The sequence below is a fragment of the Schistocerca cancellata genome, chromosome 6 (assembly GCF_023864275.1).
Source record: "Schistocerca cancellata isolate TAMUIC-IGC-003103 chromosome 6, iqSchCanc2.1, whole genome shotgun sequence".
Taxonomy (NCBI): domain Eukaryota; kingdom Metazoa; phylum Arthropoda; class Insecta; order Orthoptera; family Acrididae; genus Schistocerca; species Schistocerca cancellata.
In genome coordinates, this window is record NC_064631.1 from 38,472,012 (window position 1) to 38,490,079 (window position 18,068).

Sequence of the window (18,068 nt, forward strand, 5' to 3'; positions counted from 1 at the left end):
GTTAATATGACCACCTGTCAGAAAACCGAATAACCACCTTGGTAGCACCCACTTGCAGGTAAGTGTCACTGTAGTTTTCAAAAGTACCGATAGGGTTGTGGAGGTAGGCCAACTCCACAGCTGTGGCCAGCTGCGCTAGGTTTCTCAGTTGCGGATCCATGGCGCGAACAGCCTGATCAAGGTGTTCCCACAGATTTTCGATTGGTTTTAAATCCAGGGCGGTTTGTGGCCGCGGAGGTACGGTACAGCCACCCTGGTGCCATTCGAACCAAGCACGCACACTGCGAGCTGTGTGACACGCTGCATTGTCCTGCTGGTAGATGCCATCGTGAAGAGGAAAAACGAGCTGCATGTAGGAGTGAACATGGTCCCCAAGGAGAGAGGTATGCTTGAATTGATCCATTGTGTCTTCCAGAGTGACGAGATCACCCCGAGAATGCCTCTGGCATGGACCCTTCCGACGGCGGTTGTAGGGTATTTGCTCTCAGACGTTTCATGCTTTACACACCAACGGCCATCTGTCCGATGGGGCATCAAACATGACTCGTCTGTAAAGGACGCCTCTCGCCACTCAGTGGACTTCCGGTTATAGTACCGGCGTGCAAATTCCAGTCTTCGTCGTCAACGAACAGCAGTCGGCATGGTGCATGAACCACGAGCGTGACGCTGAAACCCATACTTAGCGATTTTCGATGAACGGTCGTTGAGGAGATACAGTTGGTAGCCCCTTGAATCATGTGGGCGGTCAGTTTCTATTCGCCCATACACATCCCTGTAGCCGTCGTCCACCCCTGTCATCTAAGCTCCATGGTGCACCACGGTTGCTTGGGCGTCGGTTTTAGATGGCGCCATTTTTCCCTGGACGCTATATTTCAACATCACTGACTCTTGAATGAGATTTTCACTCTGCAGCGGAGTGTGCGCTGATATGAAACTTCCTGGCAGATTAAAACTGTGTGCCGGACCGAGACTCGAACTCGGGACCTTAGCCTTTTACGAGCAAGTGCTCTATCGACTGAGGTACAGTACAAAAACGAAGTTCTGAAAACATCCCCTAGGCTGTGGCTAAGCCATGTCTCCGCATTATCCTTTCTTCCAGGAGTGCTAGTTCTGCAAGGTTCGCAGGAGAGCTTCTGTGAAGTTTGGAAGGTAGGAGACGAGATACTGGCAGAATTGAAGCTGTGAGGACGGCGCGTGAGTCGTGGTTGGGTAGCTCAGTCGGTAGAGCACTTCCCCGCGAAAGGCAAAGGTACCGAGCTCGAGTCTCGGTCCGGCACACAGTTTTAATCTACCAGGAAGTTTCATCAATGACTCTTTTTCCTGCAAGTGCACACTGCCAGAGGTGGTTATTCAAGCATCTGACAGGTGGTAACATTAACGTTACTGGACCGTGTACGTGCTACACAGATACCACAATTTTTCAAATATAAAATTCAGTTCTCTAACAGTTCGTTTGTGCGTCCTATTAAAAAAATCGGATGCGAACAAACTTAGTAGTTTCGGAAATGCTTCCATCCCGGCCCAAGAAGCAATGATCGTGCCCTATTGGACGTAAGATAAAGCGCTCGTTTCCGCCTTACGACAATTTCACTGCTTTCCGCGTCCCCGGCACGCTTCATGTACTCTCCACTGCTAATGCTGCCACCACCCATTTGTGAGTGGTTATCGTACGCTGACGTGGAACGTAGGCGGTGATCACATTAATGTTACTGGATATTGCAAATTTTCACATAAAAATCTAAATTCCAGCGTTTAAACTTGCACATAAAATTTCACGAGCTAGGTACAAAAAGGAAGTCTGCAAAGCTGACATTAAACGTTCTGATCTACATTTTTCTTTACCACCACTCGTGCTTCAGTTAATTTTAAGTAACACTAAGTGCTTTGTTGGAGAAACAGAGAGCTCCTCGTCACCATTGTCCTTAAGTTTCTCCTCTGAATGATTCTCTTGTTCGCCAGCAGAATTGCGATCTCTGGCTGTTACAAAATCGTCTTCTTTTTCGCCCGTTTCTCGATCTATATCACTGACTTCTTCCTCCAGCCACTGACATTTTGCGCTGCACTGAAGAAAACAGGTACGTAATTCACGAGGCGCGGCCTAGGAAACTGAAGATGTATCAACAGCAAACAAGGCTATAACGCAGCCGACGATAAAACATTGTAGGGTTGGCGACTTGAGGAGGATTGGGTGGGGGGGGGGGGAGGGGGGAGTGTTTACAGAAGAATTTCGCCAGTATTGACCTGGGAGAGGAGCTCGAAAATTCTCGCGCAGTCTGAGAGACCACACACCGTGAGTTACGGGATTCTTCATTTCTTCTAAGCAAAGCGATAACTTAGCTCTGACTTTATAATTCTAGCGAGGTCACTTCTGTACCACATTTAACTTCTAATATTGACGACAGATACCATTTATGTCCGTTACTTATTCTCCCTTGCAAACAGTATAAGTAACAATCTTTCAAACAATTAGTACACCCAATTACAATCTCTTACCTCTTACTTAGACATCCTATACAATACAACCCCAAAGAGTGAATATTTTAAGTTATTATATTTACATTTTGCAATAGAAAACCATACATTTGTTTATTATTCACAATTCTGGCCTTCGCATGTTCGTGTTTAATGCAAAATGTGTACCTTATTATCTCACTGCCCATTCAAGTGTTTAATTGAGCCAGCATAGACATATAATATAATTAGAACTCATGCTTAATTCTAATATTACTCTGAGTATAGAAGAAATCAGTGTTACTACTACTAATATCGTAAGTGACTTACTTCTCCATTTGTGTGTAACCTATTACATGTGTGTTGTAGGTGGATAAGAAACGAGGACAACTGGTTGTACAACGAAGAGGACGATCCTGTCATATGTGGCAACACGACTGGTGCGAGGTACGTGGTCAGAGTCTCTCGGCAGTTTTAAGTCTCCCTGGAAATTTAGTGCGTGACACAAGGAAAGTTTCGTTATTCGCTAACAAACTACAAAAACACACTTCTGGAATTTCTCATGATTTCTGATACTGCATGGATAAAGGAAGGAGGTCATAAAAAGCAACTAGCGTAGGCAATCGGACTGTTCCTGGTCACAAGAAGTCTGCTGCCATCACAGGTCTTAACTTGAGAAAGAAATTTCTGAGAATGTGCGTTTGTAACAAAGCACTGTACGGTTGTGAATCATGAACAGTGGGAAAACAGGAACAGAAGGGAATCGAAGCGTTTGAGATGTGGTGTTACAGAAAAATGTTGAAAATTAGGTGGGCTGATAAGATATCGAATGAGGAAGTTCTCTGCAGAATCTGCGGAAAAAGGAACACAACGGAGACGCTGACGAGAAGAAGGAACAGGATGATAGGACAGGTGTTAAGACATCAGGGAATTACCACCATGGTACTACGGGGAGCTGCAGAAGACAGAGACTGGAATACATCCAGCAAATAACTGAGGACGTAGGTTGCAATTGCTGCTCTGAGGTGAAGAGGTTGGCACAGGATAGGAATCAGCAGCGGGCCGCATCAAACGCGTCAGAAGACTGATGACTCATAAAAAAAAGGAAACATACTGCACAAAGAAACACCTAACTAGCTTCTGCTGTTTTTTTTTGGGTGGGGGGAGGGGGGGAAGCGGTGTTGGTCATACTCCAATGCTTACTTCCTGTACTATGTTCTATCTCCTGCTGTTGGGGCCATCAACCTCCTGAGAAACCCGCGCCTTTCTTCCGGAACTATATGTTGTCTGGCCACTCCAAATATCTAGAAAATGGTATGCTTCCAAATTTTCGTGCACTCCTGATTGAAATTGTGGTTTAAGATTCAGGAGAAATTACAAATCTGGACCTGTCTCGCATTTAAATCCCATTCAGAATATGTGGAACAACGCGTCAAGCATCATGAATGCTACCCACGGATTTAGCCGACGTCCACGACATGTAGTGGCAAGTCTGCTTGAAAATAACCTTTGCCAGTCCGTGCTAAAGCGAACGGCAGGATAACCAAGGCTGGTGATGTTACTCATCGCCATTAGGACGAAAGTGTTTTAAAGCTTCAACATATTATCGCATCGGAAGTTACACATGCGAAGTTTGTGTCTTCGTGATTAACAAAATCATCAACTATTTTAGTATATTTGAATACGTGCTCCCTTAATGGTAAGCACAATTAATAATCTGAATTACACCTTCATCCACAATAAATACAATACGTCTGCACCAACTATGACGTTGCTATCAATGATTTTGCGTCTTAAAATAATGGACATCGTTTAAAGACGTTTGGAAAATCTTAGCTTTGCGAAATCCCCTTAGACATAAATCCAAGGACTTAATGTTGGTGACATAGTAACTCACGGAATGACACGTCTGCCTGACCAGTGTCTGCAAACGTCTGTTCCAGAAAGTCTCGCAAAGCCTAGCCCAGTGGAGGTTTGTACTTAAAGACTACGAGGCGGAGCCGCCCCAAAAATAAATTACATTTCTCAAAAATGGATTACAGAATTTAGACTTACAGGACGCATTTCGAATATGTCCTACACGTATCCAAAAAATGACATCCAATGTTTCTGGAACAGTCGAGATCGAATTTTTTGGAACAGGTAGTAGTTAGTCTTAAAGTTGCACCTTGAAATGCCAATTAGCTCCATGTATTAGACGTTTCCGAACTTGGCTTCTACTTCCAATAAAGGAAGTAGTCTACGGATGAATAAAACTAGGCCTACTATTACTACTACTGCTACTGCTAGTACTACTTATGGTCCTCCCAAAGGCTCTGTTCGTTCAGTCTAAGAGTGTCCTACCAATCTCCAGTTTTGCATCTTCTGCTGCTTACAACGAAAAGTAATCAACAAAGCGGCTGATCCCCTGTCTATGTATTCCTCTTTCACTTTGATGCGTAATTAATCGACGTTTAATATTAATAATTTCGCAGTATTTCTGGCATTAGCTAGCATATTTCCTGTTGGAAGCGCATGTTTAGTTTATAAATCACTCGCTAGACTGCATTATAATACGGTAATATAAGTGGCACCACAAATGATAAGAAGAAATAAGCTCACAAAACGTGCCGTTATTTCCTTGCATGTTTATGGTGTTTGTGTAAGAAAGTGTGTTTTCAGCAAGTTTATGTTTCTGATATATTGTGTCTGAGTTTTGCGGGTTTTACTTTCTAGTGAATAACTACACTATGTTATCAAAGTATTCGGACACCTGGCTGAAAATGACTTACAAGTTCGTGGCGCCCTCCATCGGTAATGCTGGAATTCAGTACGGTGTTGGCTCACCCTTAGCCTTGATGACAGCTTCCACTCTCGCAGGCATACGTCAATCAGGTGCTGGAACGTTTCCTGGGGAATGGCAGCCCATTCTTCTAGGAGTGCTGCACTGAGGAGAGGTATCGATGACGATCGGTGAGTCCTGGAACGAAGTCGGCGTTCCAAAACATAGGATTCAGGTCAGGACTCTGTCCAGGTCAGTCCATTGCGGGGATGTTGTAGTCGTGTAACCACTCCACCACAGGCCGTGCTTTTTGAACAGGTGCTCAATCGTGTTGAAAGATGCAATGGCCATCCCTGAATTGCTCTTCAACAGTGGGAAGCAAAAAGGTGCTTAAAACATCATTGTACGCCTGTTCCGTGATAGTGCCACGAAAAACGACAAAGACACGACCACTCCATAACACAATAGCCTCCGAATTTTACTGTTGGCACTATACACACTGGCAGATGACGTTCACCAGGTAGTCACCATACCCACACCCTACCATCGAATCGCCACATTGTGTACCGTTATTCATCACTCCACACAACGTTTTTCTACTGTTCAATCGTTCAATGTTTACGCCCCTTACACCAAGCGAGGCATCGTTTGGCATTTACCGGCGTGACGTGTGGCTTACGAGCAGCCGCTCAACAATGAAATACAAGTTTTCTCTCCTCTCGCCTAACTGTCATAGTACTTGCAGTGGATCCTGATGCAGTTTGGAATTCATGTGTGACGGTCAGGATAGATGTCTGCCTATTACACATTACGACCCGCTTCAGCTGTCGGCGGTCTCTGTCAGTCAACAGACGAGATCGGCCTGTACGCTTTTGTGCAGTACGTGTCCCTTCACGTTTCCACTTCACTATCACGTCGGAAACAGTGGACCTAGAGATGTTTAGGAGTGTGGAAATCTCGCGTACAGGCGTATGACACAAGTGACACCCATTCAGCTGACCACGTCCGAAGTCCGTGAGATCCGCGGAGAGCCCCACTCTGCTTCCTCACTGTGTCTAATTGCTACTGAGGTCGCTGGTATGGAGTACCTGTCAGTAGGTGGCAGCAGATTGCACCTAATATGGAAAACGTATGTTTTTTGGGGTGTCCGGATACTTTTGAACACATTTTGTATAGCGTACAACGAGTCTTAAAACAGCAGTGTGTGAATGCAGTGAGGCTGAAATTTGGAACAGGAGCTTAGGGTGAAAGTGAACGAACTTGGTGCTCGCAAATGCGATCTAAACGTCAATCAAGAATAAAAACTGCAAGTCAACTAAAGAGCGCCGGACCTCATGACGTCACGCAACGTCACTGTTTCGTCACGGGATCTCCTAAACGCTGTAGACTGTGCACACGCGAAAGATGTTAAACTATTGAAGTTCGGAACTGAAAACACAAAAAACATTAAGCGTACATCGAAGCAAAGATCTCTCGACGAACAAGTTATTTTTAGTACGGTATGCTGTGATAAAGCGGAAGGAAATGTAACGCTAGTGGCTAAATTTACTACCTACAGATCTTGTTTTGAAATTGGCTTTTGGTGTTATTTAGTAGCTGTCGTGAAAACGAAAAGAGATACAATCTGTAAATGTATTAGAGATCCTTAGCACCATAGCCAGGACTGCATCGTGTTCCGATTTAAATGCATTGTCCCGAATTTTCAGTTGAAAACCAGACTTCCGATTAAACCTTATCGGGATATGTAAGAGTTCTCATCACACAAAAACCGATCATGTTTCGTATAATTTAATAGTCTCCATTTTAAACTGTTCATTATGAGTTGGAAACTGAGAGGCAATCTTGTAAAAGTTACTGCAATTTAAAATCCCGCTATTAGTTTTATTCAGAATTTCGTTGGCAAACCTGACTCACCAGCCGTTGTCTTCGAGTAGCGAGCGAATCAGAAGTCTATCATAACAGCGCTTAGTCATTCTCTACAAGAACAACTAAGTCCTGCTGTGCGGTTTCATTCATGAAAATCTTTTACAAATATGGATTCGTCATCAGATAGCGAAATTAAAGTAGTGTCGGTGCAGAAAAAGAAACAGAAGTTGAAAACTAAGTTGCCACTTAATGTGGTACAATTTACTCGTGATTTCGAGAAGATTATCATGACACTCACTGTAGTGCGTGCCCCTCACATTCAGTGTTTTTCGTGGAGACGAAACTGACGTTAAGAAACGCGCAAATAAAATTAATCTCTGGCGAAGAGTCCTCGGGCTTCCAGCCGGGTGGCGATGTCTTCAAACTGCGACGTTTCGACGAGTGACATACTCATCATCTTCTGGCGAAGTGCCGAGACTTTGCGGATGCCCGTCCCTTTATACCTGCGGTGTGCCCCCCACCACCTGGCCGCGGGAGGCTGGGTCCAGAGGAGCCGACGTCAGGAACGCACCAAGAACCGTCCAGCTCACGAGACGCGATCAGAATGCTCTGACGGAGACACGAACGGCGCACCCGCTTCCCCCTCCACCCCGCCCGCCGGCTCCTCTGGACCCAGCCTCCCGCGGAAACCCCACATAGACGAGGTCCACAGGAAGGCCTGCGCCAGAATGTCCATCCTATATCCTATCCTGAACACAACCAGCTCCCTTCCCTGCCCAGTAGCAGTAAATGTGTACCAGGCCCTGATCCGGCCAGTAATGGAGTATGCGTGCCCTGTCTGGGGATACGCGACAAAGCAGCACCTGGACAAACTCCAGAGGCTGCAGAACCGCGCCCTCAGTAGGGCACTGCACCTACCTCTTGGATTCCCTACAGACGACTTGCACGCCGCAGCCGAAATCCCACTCCTGAGATAGCGTTTCCAGGATCTGGCAAGGGCCTTCTATGAGGGTTCTTCCAGATCCGGAAACGCACTCATCCACTCCCTAGATCGGTATGACATTTCCCGCGATAAGCACAAGCGCCCTATGACGATCTTCGACGACTAAGTCGAAGAGAAAATCCCAATCCATCATCCTGTTCCTTCCCATATAACACTAAACTTCTCGCCTACCTCAGTCAAGTACCAGACACACTCACAACAATCATCACAAATCACAGACACCAAAAAAACTATAGAAAAATCACACACACACGTTCACAGGGGAGTAAAAGCCGAAAGGCTACAGACTCCCCCTCACACTTCCCCAAAGAGGGGAAAGTAACAGATGAGAGCAGCAGCAGCAAAGTCTCGGCACTTCGCCAGAAGATGATGAGTATGTCACTCGTCGAAACGTCGCAGTCTCAGGACACCGCCACCCGGCTGGAAGCCCGAGAACTCTTCGCCAGCTGTATACGCCGGAAAAGCATACATTCACAAAAATTAATCTCCTTTTTTAGTCCATGTGTACTTTTATAAATTACGTATAAATCCCGATTTTGTTCGGAAAAGCCCGGTAACACTTGAGTCCAGTGTCATGTACACCAGTTTGTTGGAAAACGATTGTTAGTTGACAGCCAGCAGGTTGTGGTGAAGCATTCAGTTGCACGTGTAAAGGTAACCATATTAAAACTTTCTTCCTCTTCTTCGTGAAAAAAAATTAGTACAACAATGTGATCAGTCATTATCAGCAACACGGTTTCACTTTAGGACCATGACGTCCTACTTCCCTAGAAGAACACAAGTTGGTTGTGTCCAAAATGCGATCAAACCGTATCCGAGAAAAGCGGGTTCGTCGAAAAAATACTACGTCGTTTACGACGTCACCATTCTCATTTAAGAAAGGCTCCGCCGAGTGTGAAGGCACAGATGGGGTGTAAAAATGTACGGAAAAAAGATAGAAAATGTTTCTAAGAATTAACCAGGAGGGGTACGTGAGTTCTCCTACCCATGATGCTCCTGTTTTCTGCTGTGAGAAGCCTTTCTCACGGCTCGCGTCTGAACGCACGCTGTTGTCACAGTGTTATGTCATAAAAAAACTGCTGAAAAAAAGTACGCGCAGAATAACGTAGCCGGTAGATGCGCAGTCGGCTGGACAAGCGTGGGAAGAGCGGCTTGGCAGGGGGTTACGGGGGGAGAGGGGGGGGGGAATGCCGAGCCGATACGAGACGTTGTTTACTCGCTTTCGGTGCTGACAAGAGCACACACTGCAAACCACCTCAAACGATTTTACAGAAACTCTTCGGTGGAAAGAATTCATTTTTGCCTTAACTTACAGCTTTCTATGTCAGCATCACGATGAAGTGCCCATCATATCGTTAATGCTCGTGGTTATTGTGATGCTTTGCATTTATGTAATAAACTGCACCAAATTCGAAAAGATTGCAATGAAAAATAGGGATCGTATGATTTTGCGTTAGATATAAATCACATTTTTAGCTAACATGTCGCATTTGAGAGGATGTCTCTATCTGTCACCAATCTCAAGAAACTTGATTCTGTGTAGCGTACTCACTTCCGAACTGGAATGTAATGAGACGTTGCCCTTTTGAAATTGGCACCTTTACTCCCTTGATCCGTCTGTCCACTAAACTGCAAGTAATATGTGAACTGTGAATGCATGTTTCGCCGACATATATGATGCATATACCATCTTCACGGGACTTTTTTAATATTTAAATAGTCAATACGTTTACTGCGTATTTCTAAACGTTCTACGGACATCCTCCTGCTATCTGCTGTTTTGCACCACATGGTAATTATTAGACATGTTAATTACACAAAAATGTGTTAGTGATGCACTGAAGAGACAAAGAAACTAGTACAACTGCCTAATATCGTGTAAGGCCACCGCGAGCACGCAGAAGTGCCAGAACACGACGTGGCATGGTTTCGACTTATGTTTGAAATGGTACCGGAGGGAACTGACACCATGAATCCTGCACGGCTCTCCATAAATCCGTAAGAGTACGAGGTGGTGGAGATCTCTTCTGAACAGCACGTTTCAAGGTGTCCCAGATATGCTCAATAATGTTCATTTCACGAGTGTACCGTGAATATCAGGAATCCGATAAAACATCAAATCTCCGACATCTCTGCGGCCGGATTATCCTGCTAGAACGGGACCAGCGACGACTGAAGAGAATCGTTCAACGTGATAGAAGTACAACCCTTCCGCAAATTGCTGCAGACTTCAATACTGGGTCACAACAAGTGTCAGCGTGCGAACTATTCAACGAAACATCATCGATATGGGCTTTCGAAGTCGAAGGCCCTTTCGTGTGCCCTTGGTCACTGCACGACATGAGGCTTTACGCCTCGCTTGGGCCCGTCAACCTCGACACTGGACTATTGATGACTGGAAACATGTTGCCTGGTCGGACGAGTCTCGTTTCAAATTTTATCCTGCGGACGGACGTGTACAGGTATGGAGACAACCGTATCAACCTCATGAATCCATGGACATTGCATGTCAGCAAAGGACTGTTCAAGCAGGTGGAGACTCTGTAATGGAGTGGGGCATGTGTAGTTGGAGTGATGTTTAACCCCTGATACGTCTAGATACGACTCTGACAAGTGACACATACGTAAGCATCCTGTCTGATCACCTGCATCTTTTCGTGTCTATTGTGTATTCCGACGGGCTAAGGGAATACCAGCAGGACAATGCGACACCCCACACGTCCAGAATTGCTACAGAGTGGCTCGAGGAACACTCTTCTGAGTTTAAACACTTCCGCTGGCCACCAAACTCCCCATTATTGAGCATATCTGGGATACCTTACTACGTTCTGTTCAGAAGAGATCCCCCGGTCGCAGTCTTACGGGTTTATGGGCAGCCCTGCAGGATTCATGGTGTCAGTTCCCTCCAGCACAACTTCAGACATTAGTCGAGGCCATGCCACGTCGTGTTGCGGCACTTCTACTTGCTCGCGGGTGCCCTACACGATATTAGGCAGGTGTACCAGTTTCTCTGGCTCTTCAGTGTATAAGATACGCATTTCAGGATTCTTTTTTTGGTATAGTCCTTATCTTTTAAGTGGTGGAACACAGAAGTGATCTACTCAGTCCATTTAAAACATTTGTAAACTCTTTCTTCGCATTGGCTCATGGAACACACCACATACCACACACGCTATTAAGAGAAACAGATTTTTCACTGTGACCCAAAGCACTATGATCGGTCAACAACATACAGATATTGTAATATTACTGTGTTAATATATACCCACTTCAGAGTGTTATTTGTGCCAAACAGTCTTCCGGCAAACACATCACACAGTTTACTAATTGATGACAGTCGTAACTAACCATTTTGCGTCCATGCGTCCACACTTCAATACCAGACCTGCTGCCCAGGGGAAAATAAACATTAATGGCTTGCTTATCCACACGTACTTATTATTATTATTATTATTATTATTATTATTATTATTATTATTAATTCCTTGTTTAATGTAAATAATTTTAAGGCTATAATGATAACCGTTAAACTATGCATTAACAACTGTGAAACCCAATAATTCATTGAACTTAAGCTCAATAACAGATTTAGTAAAAAAAAGTCGGTAGCCAAGAGAGTACAGTAAAAAATTTTTAATCGTAAGGTCTATAGTTCTAATCTCGCATACACAAAATTTTTGTATTTTTATTTATATAATATATTTATTATCAAATGGAAATGTTATTCAACAAATATTGAATCATAAATATTATTAAAAATGACGTTTCTGCTTTTAATTAAAAATTGCATGAAAATAGGTTATAGTTTAACGCAATCTTACGAAAAGCCTTAATTTTAAAAGAACATGTATATACATCAATAATACTGCTGAGTTTCTATAAATAAAAAAGATATATTATCTTCTGTTTGATGTTTCACGTTTTTTGCTAATTTTATTTTAACACTCACATTTTCATGCGATCAGTAATAAAAAATAAAAAATGTTTTAATCAAAAAATTACTTGTTACTAACATTTCAAAATGATAATAGAATTTAAATAAAACCGATAATTTTAACCGCTTCACAAGAATTTTGTACTACACGCTCAGTTTTGGACAACAATGATAACACAAGTGAAATGCTTTGTACTCAAAAGCCGGCCGCGGTGGTCTAGCGGTTCAGGCGCTCAGTCCGGAACTGCGCGACTACTACGGTCGCAGGTTCGAATCCTGCCTCGGGCGTGGATGTGTGTGATGTCCTTAGGTTAGTTAGGTTTAAGTAGTTCTAAGTTCTAGGGGACTGATGACCACAGATGTTAAGTCCCATAGTGCTCAGAGCCATTTGTACTCAAAAGCGCTTGGAAATCTAATCTCCAAAGACGATTTTTCAAGTTTCGTTTTATCCTGTACCAGCCTTCGCACCGAAAAAAGTCCATTTTAGTATCTGCAACTGGAAGCCTGGGCTTCCACACGGTAGCCGGAGACGCTTCCAACTCAACTATGGAGCCGCACCATTTAGATGCTTTAAAATTGTAATATTTTTCTTTCTTATTTTCTTTCTGTTAGAACCTGTATTTCACATTCATTAAACAGCGAGCAATAAAACGTTTTCTTTGTGCAAGGATGAAGATGCATCGTCCAGACGTCTGTAAGGAAATATTTAAGGAAAGAAATAGAACGACATCTGAAGCTGATGCTGAAATGAAGGCTCCCATGTTTACTGTTGAGCCAACTTCTTTCACCTCTTGCTCTTGGCTATTGCATACGTCACTGCCTCTAAAGTCTCCAACAACTATTTCAAACGGAGTCGCAACATTTCTCAATATTCTCCAATTCACAACCATGAATGCGGAAGCTATACAAGAATTTTTTAATCCAGCTGTAGCGCACTTTTTAGCGGATTCTGCAGACTGGATGCTTATTGCATACGTGTATTTGCTGAAGGACGAAATTTCATCGCTGAACATACATTGTAACACGTCACTGGGGCCAGAAAATAAATCCAAATGAATGTAACGAGAGATCTCCCCAGGGCGTGTTCCACACTGTTTGTCGAGGAGGCCTTTCTTTGATATCACCATAGTCCTGTGCGATAAGCGCTTCACTTGTTCTGTAGGAGTGCACTCACTGCGTTCTGAAGGAAGTGAAAAGGATTTAAAAAAAGCTTAAAAGTACAGTTGTGCTTGGAATTAAAGGGGTAATCTCTTTGTCATAAAGCTATTTAGGGTCTTAAATACCTTTAAGTGTTGCACAGTAAGGTTTGCGCTTATCATGGAAGGTAGTCTCCTTTGCTTCAGTGAAACAGTTCGAATGCTTTTCCAGGTTTTTAACAGGGACACTAAGCCCTTTTGAAATAATTTTCACCCTCACGCCGGAGGTTCGAGTTCTCTCTCGGCCATGTGTGTGTGTGTGTGTGTGTGTGTGTGTGTGTGTGTGTGTGTGTGTGTGTGTGTGTTTGTTTGTGTGTGTGTGTATGTGTATGTGTATGTGTATGTGTGTGTGTGTGTGTGTGTATGTGTTGTTCTTAGCATAAGTTACTTAGCATAAGTTACATTTTTAACAATATTTAATTATATATGTGATGTAACGTTTGAATCCGTTTGTATTCTGCTTTTTCAGGCACTGTCCGGCAGGATACTTCTGTGTTCAAGTCGGCGAAAACCCTAACCATGGTTACACGAGTTTCGACAACTTCCTCTGGTCCATGCTCACAACATTTCAGCTCATTACACTGGACTATTGGGAGAATGTATATAATATGGTAAGGTAGACCAATATCATGTAAGACAGACATTCTAAAGAGTTAAGAAAGATGTTATTTAATTGAGGCTTACTAAAGATTTTTGCTTACTACAGCTTGACTTAATATCGATATAGCTGCAGTAGCAATAACGTTTGAATTACTATTTTACTTGAGAGTTAATATTCCATTGATATTATAATTGGGTATTGACTAATTTAAGCCTATTTAGCACTGTTCTTACCGAGCGAGGTGGCGCAGTGGTTAGACACTGGACTCGCATTCGGAAGGACGACGGTTCAATCCCGCGTCCGGCCATCCTGACTTAGGTTTTCCGTGATTTCCCTAAATCACTCCAGGCAAATGCCGGGATGGTTCCTCTGAAAGGGCACGGCCGACTTTCTTCCCCATCCTTCCCTAATCCGATGAGACCGATGACCACGCTGTCTGGTCTCCTTCCCCAAACCAACCAACCAACCAACCAGCACTGTTCTTTGTAGTATATCTTCGTGCTGCAGCAGTTTGCAAAAATTGGTAGTAAAAGGAAGAGAAGAGAAGCTTATGGTTTAATGTCCCCCGTCTGTTGGTTTACTAACCTTGTACTAAGCCTCAGTCACCAGCGTCACTCTTGAGAGTGTCACACTAGCTGCTCGGGTTGATCTGGAGTAGAGGCATGAATGTAGCTAGTTTTAATTATTGAGTCCCAACGCTGTAAAAAAAATGTATTTTTAATTTTTTTACATAATTTATCTTTATTGTCATAGTAAGTACTTAATACTAGACTAAATTGGCAAAAAGTAAACAGACAATGGGTTTTAAGGATGCAGTAGCATTTTGTAATTAAATGGAAAATTTTTCACGAAATTAACCCTTATTATCGTAGCAAGCAACGAGTATAACATGAAAAATCGGCGAACGGTAAACAATAAGATGTGCTACGGAGGTGGTTTCACTGTCGAAACACTGAGACATACAACTTCAACCACTCATACTTGAAGGCAAATACGCATTTTTCGTAGACAAAATTGCTCATCTCGAAACGTCCATGAACTCATAAAGCCAAAAACGAACTATAGTCCTAAATAATAAGCAAAAATGGATTTAAAATTTAATAAACTTTGCATCAGAACTAGATTCTGCCCCAGTGGTTTTATTTCCATAATGCTCATAAAAGCAGTAATACGAACTCAAATTTGCCGTACATTAACTTAGATATATTTATTTTCACTACCAATGACCTCCTCAATATGGCCACTATTGAAAGAACTGCATGTCAGACTCTCCTACAATCGCGGAGCACAATTCCCGCGTCGACTGTTGCTTTGAACGCTGTGACTGACTCCTACAATGCACTACGTTCGTAGAAGTACATCAGTCTGCCGCTAGAAGTCTCTGTCTTGCAATAGCACCAATGGTTTCATGCGAAAGGCATTAATTCTTCCAAAAGAAATTATTAAAGTGGTTGTTTCAGGCACAAACTATTGGGGCTCAAAGGATTAACTAGCGGCGAGTCACAGCCAAACGTGAGGATGAGAAGGGAGTTAAAGTTGCAGCGCAACCTTTTGCCAAGTTGACTGGAAGTTTTTGTACGAGCGTTTACGACTTGTGCGGAACGGAATCAGGAAAGCGCCTGCTGCCTACATATCATACCCACATCTATTATCAGTTACATTTGACCGCGCAGATGTTATGTTATTGAGTCTGGCCCTATATAAAGTTGATCGCCGATTTATTGTCGTGATCATTAAGAGATGTCTGTTGAGGTTTATCGCTCGACAAGTCAGAAAATTCGCAGTAGGACTAGCTGAGTCGGACCATAATTGTTCAACAGCGTTAAGGGATAAACGGAATCTAGCTAAAGTGTTACATGGTGAAGCAGTCACATCGGCATGTTGTGAATATCTTCTTCACTGTCAGTCCCTGGTGAAATTCCTCTACGTAGTTTAATTTTCATTGCAAATATATCGCTACAACAAACTGATGCACCCGAACGTTGGTCATATTGGCTGTTAAATCTCAAAGAGAGCGTGAAAGTTCAAATGAAACTTGTAAACACCAAATATGGACCTTTCGCTCCGAAATAAGCGTAGAAAATAAAAACCGAAGTATAGATGACTGCCGGACTTTTGTTCATAAAATACAAATCTTCGCTGTGTCAGGTAAAATCATTATGAATTCGTTAAAAAGTTATTTACTGTTTTCTTTACCTATCTCAGCATTCCACGGCGTCCTGTACCGTAATATTCGCGCGAGGGCTCATGGGAGCAACTGTAAATGAGAAATGTCTTTACGGCCGCCCCCATCAGCCACCGCGCCGAGTGTTGACTTAGTTGATGTGTATGATACTATGTCCGCTCATAAAGGTACCACTTTATTCGAAAAGACCGGGTGTTGCAACATTAACCTCCATATTCGTTCCCTCCTGAGTTCGTCATTTTGTTGACCTTCGTTCACGGTCGTCGGACGCCGTCTGAGCAACTAGAACGGTCAATACGAAGAAGATGTGCTTCACATATTAATGTTCCAATCTTCTATGCATTAAAACATAACTATCAGAATACGCATCGGGAGGACGGTCCAGGGAGGACCATCCAGATTTAGGTTTTTGCAGTTTCTTTAAACTGCATAAGGCAAATGAAGTTACGGTTTCATTCAAACGGTTCACCACGGATTGCCTTTCCCTATCCGAGTTTGTCCTCCGTCTCTAACGACCTCAACAGCTACACTTAACTGAGGAAAGGGGGGCTATATTACTTGTTATTATATCACTCCTCACGTAAAAAAATTTTTTTTTCTTTTATGATATATTTCCCTTGGTAATAAATATACAATAGCTGCACGAAATAGCTAATTTCCTATTCATTCACTATTTCAGTAAAACTTATTGTTCACAGGATAGCTTTCAGTCTGTTCACGGTAAGTAATAGTAGTTTTACTTCTTACTCAAATTTAAAGGAATACTCATCATGTAAGACACATGAAAACCAGAAGATGAACTCTCCTTAAGCAATATGTTTCTTAATCGCTATAGCTCATTAGAAAATTCTTGCCCCCCTATTTCAACAATCGTTTTACTCTTTTCGAAAACTTCCTACATTAAAAATCATTCGTATTCAAACGTCCCTATTCCAAAAAGTTCTAATCTTAGATTGCGATTATTTTAAAAATTCGTTACCTTAGATTTGCAGCCCTGATTTCTCTGATTCCAAAAATGCCTACTTTCGTTAAAATAACGAGACAGTTTGTTAATTATTCAAATTAAAAATTTCTTTTTCTCGTAACTTGTGGCGGATTTTGGGAATCCCTATCTACCTTCAAATCGCTGAACTAGAAACTATTATTTATGATATATTTTAGTTACACGGATAATAGTTAAACAATCTTACATAACTGCATGTTCTGTGTCCGATAATAAAGCTACAGTTCAAAAAAATGTAATTTATGATATTACATGCGTCAATAAATAGACGTGGCATGCGAGAACTCAGCGAGTCTCAATTTAGCTACCACAACGTAAACATCATGTTATAAGTCAATCGAAGGCTAGCATTTATTTTATGAACATCATGTAATTTGCGGTTTTTGTTCAGCAGTCATTAGGTTAATATCATGGAAGCATTCTGCGTTTAGCTATCAAAATTTACAGTCTGTACCGAAATCGTGTAAATTAGAGTGTTAGTCTACCACTAGAGAGGGTTGGGAATCGTGCTTCTTAGTGTAATTTCCTAACTTGGTTCGAATATTTAGACTCCTGCTTGTTACAAAATTGATTCGAGTCGGTAGCTACACATTGGTTATTGGATCTGTTCATCTAATTTCAACATTCTTTTATATCCCCACATTTCAAAAGTTTCTATTCTCTTCTTGTTTTAACTGCTTATCGTCCATGCTACACTTCCATACAAAGGTACACTCCATACAAAAACCTTCAGAAAAGACTTCCTAACACTCAAAACTATATATTGGATGTTAACAATTGACAGTTTTTTTTTTTCAGAAACGCTTTCCTTGCTATTTTAAACTCTGCGCTTTATATCCTTTCTGCTTCTACCATCATAAGTTACTTTTCTGCCCAAGTGGCAAAAAACAAGTACACTACTGGGAAAAAATTAGTACAGCCTTTTAGAGGTTCCCAATTCACTCAAGATTTAATGTAGGAATGGTGCCTATGGAGAAATGATTAGATGCGACACGTCAACCAACAGCTCTTATAGAACTTCGTGAACAGGTCGAGCAGGCGTGGAATAACGTATCGCAGGACAGTGTT

General features: G+C 42.5%; 1 protein-coding gene across 1 annotated transcript in view; it reads left to right on the forward strand.

Moving 5' to 3' along the window:
* Window positions 1-18,068, forward strand: part of LOC126191195 (sodium channel protein 60E-like) — a 339,817-nt gene that overhangs the window by 30,845 nt on the left and 290,904 nt on the right. Inside the window, exons 4-5 of the mRNA XM_049931990.1 lie at window positions 2,821-2,898; window positions 13,681-13,822. Of these exons, the coding sequence (XP_049787947.1) occupies window positions 2,821-2,898; window positions 13,681-13,822 (220 nt within the window). The remainder of the gene's footprint in view (window positions 1-2,820; window positions 2,899-13,680; window positions 13,823-18,068) is intronic.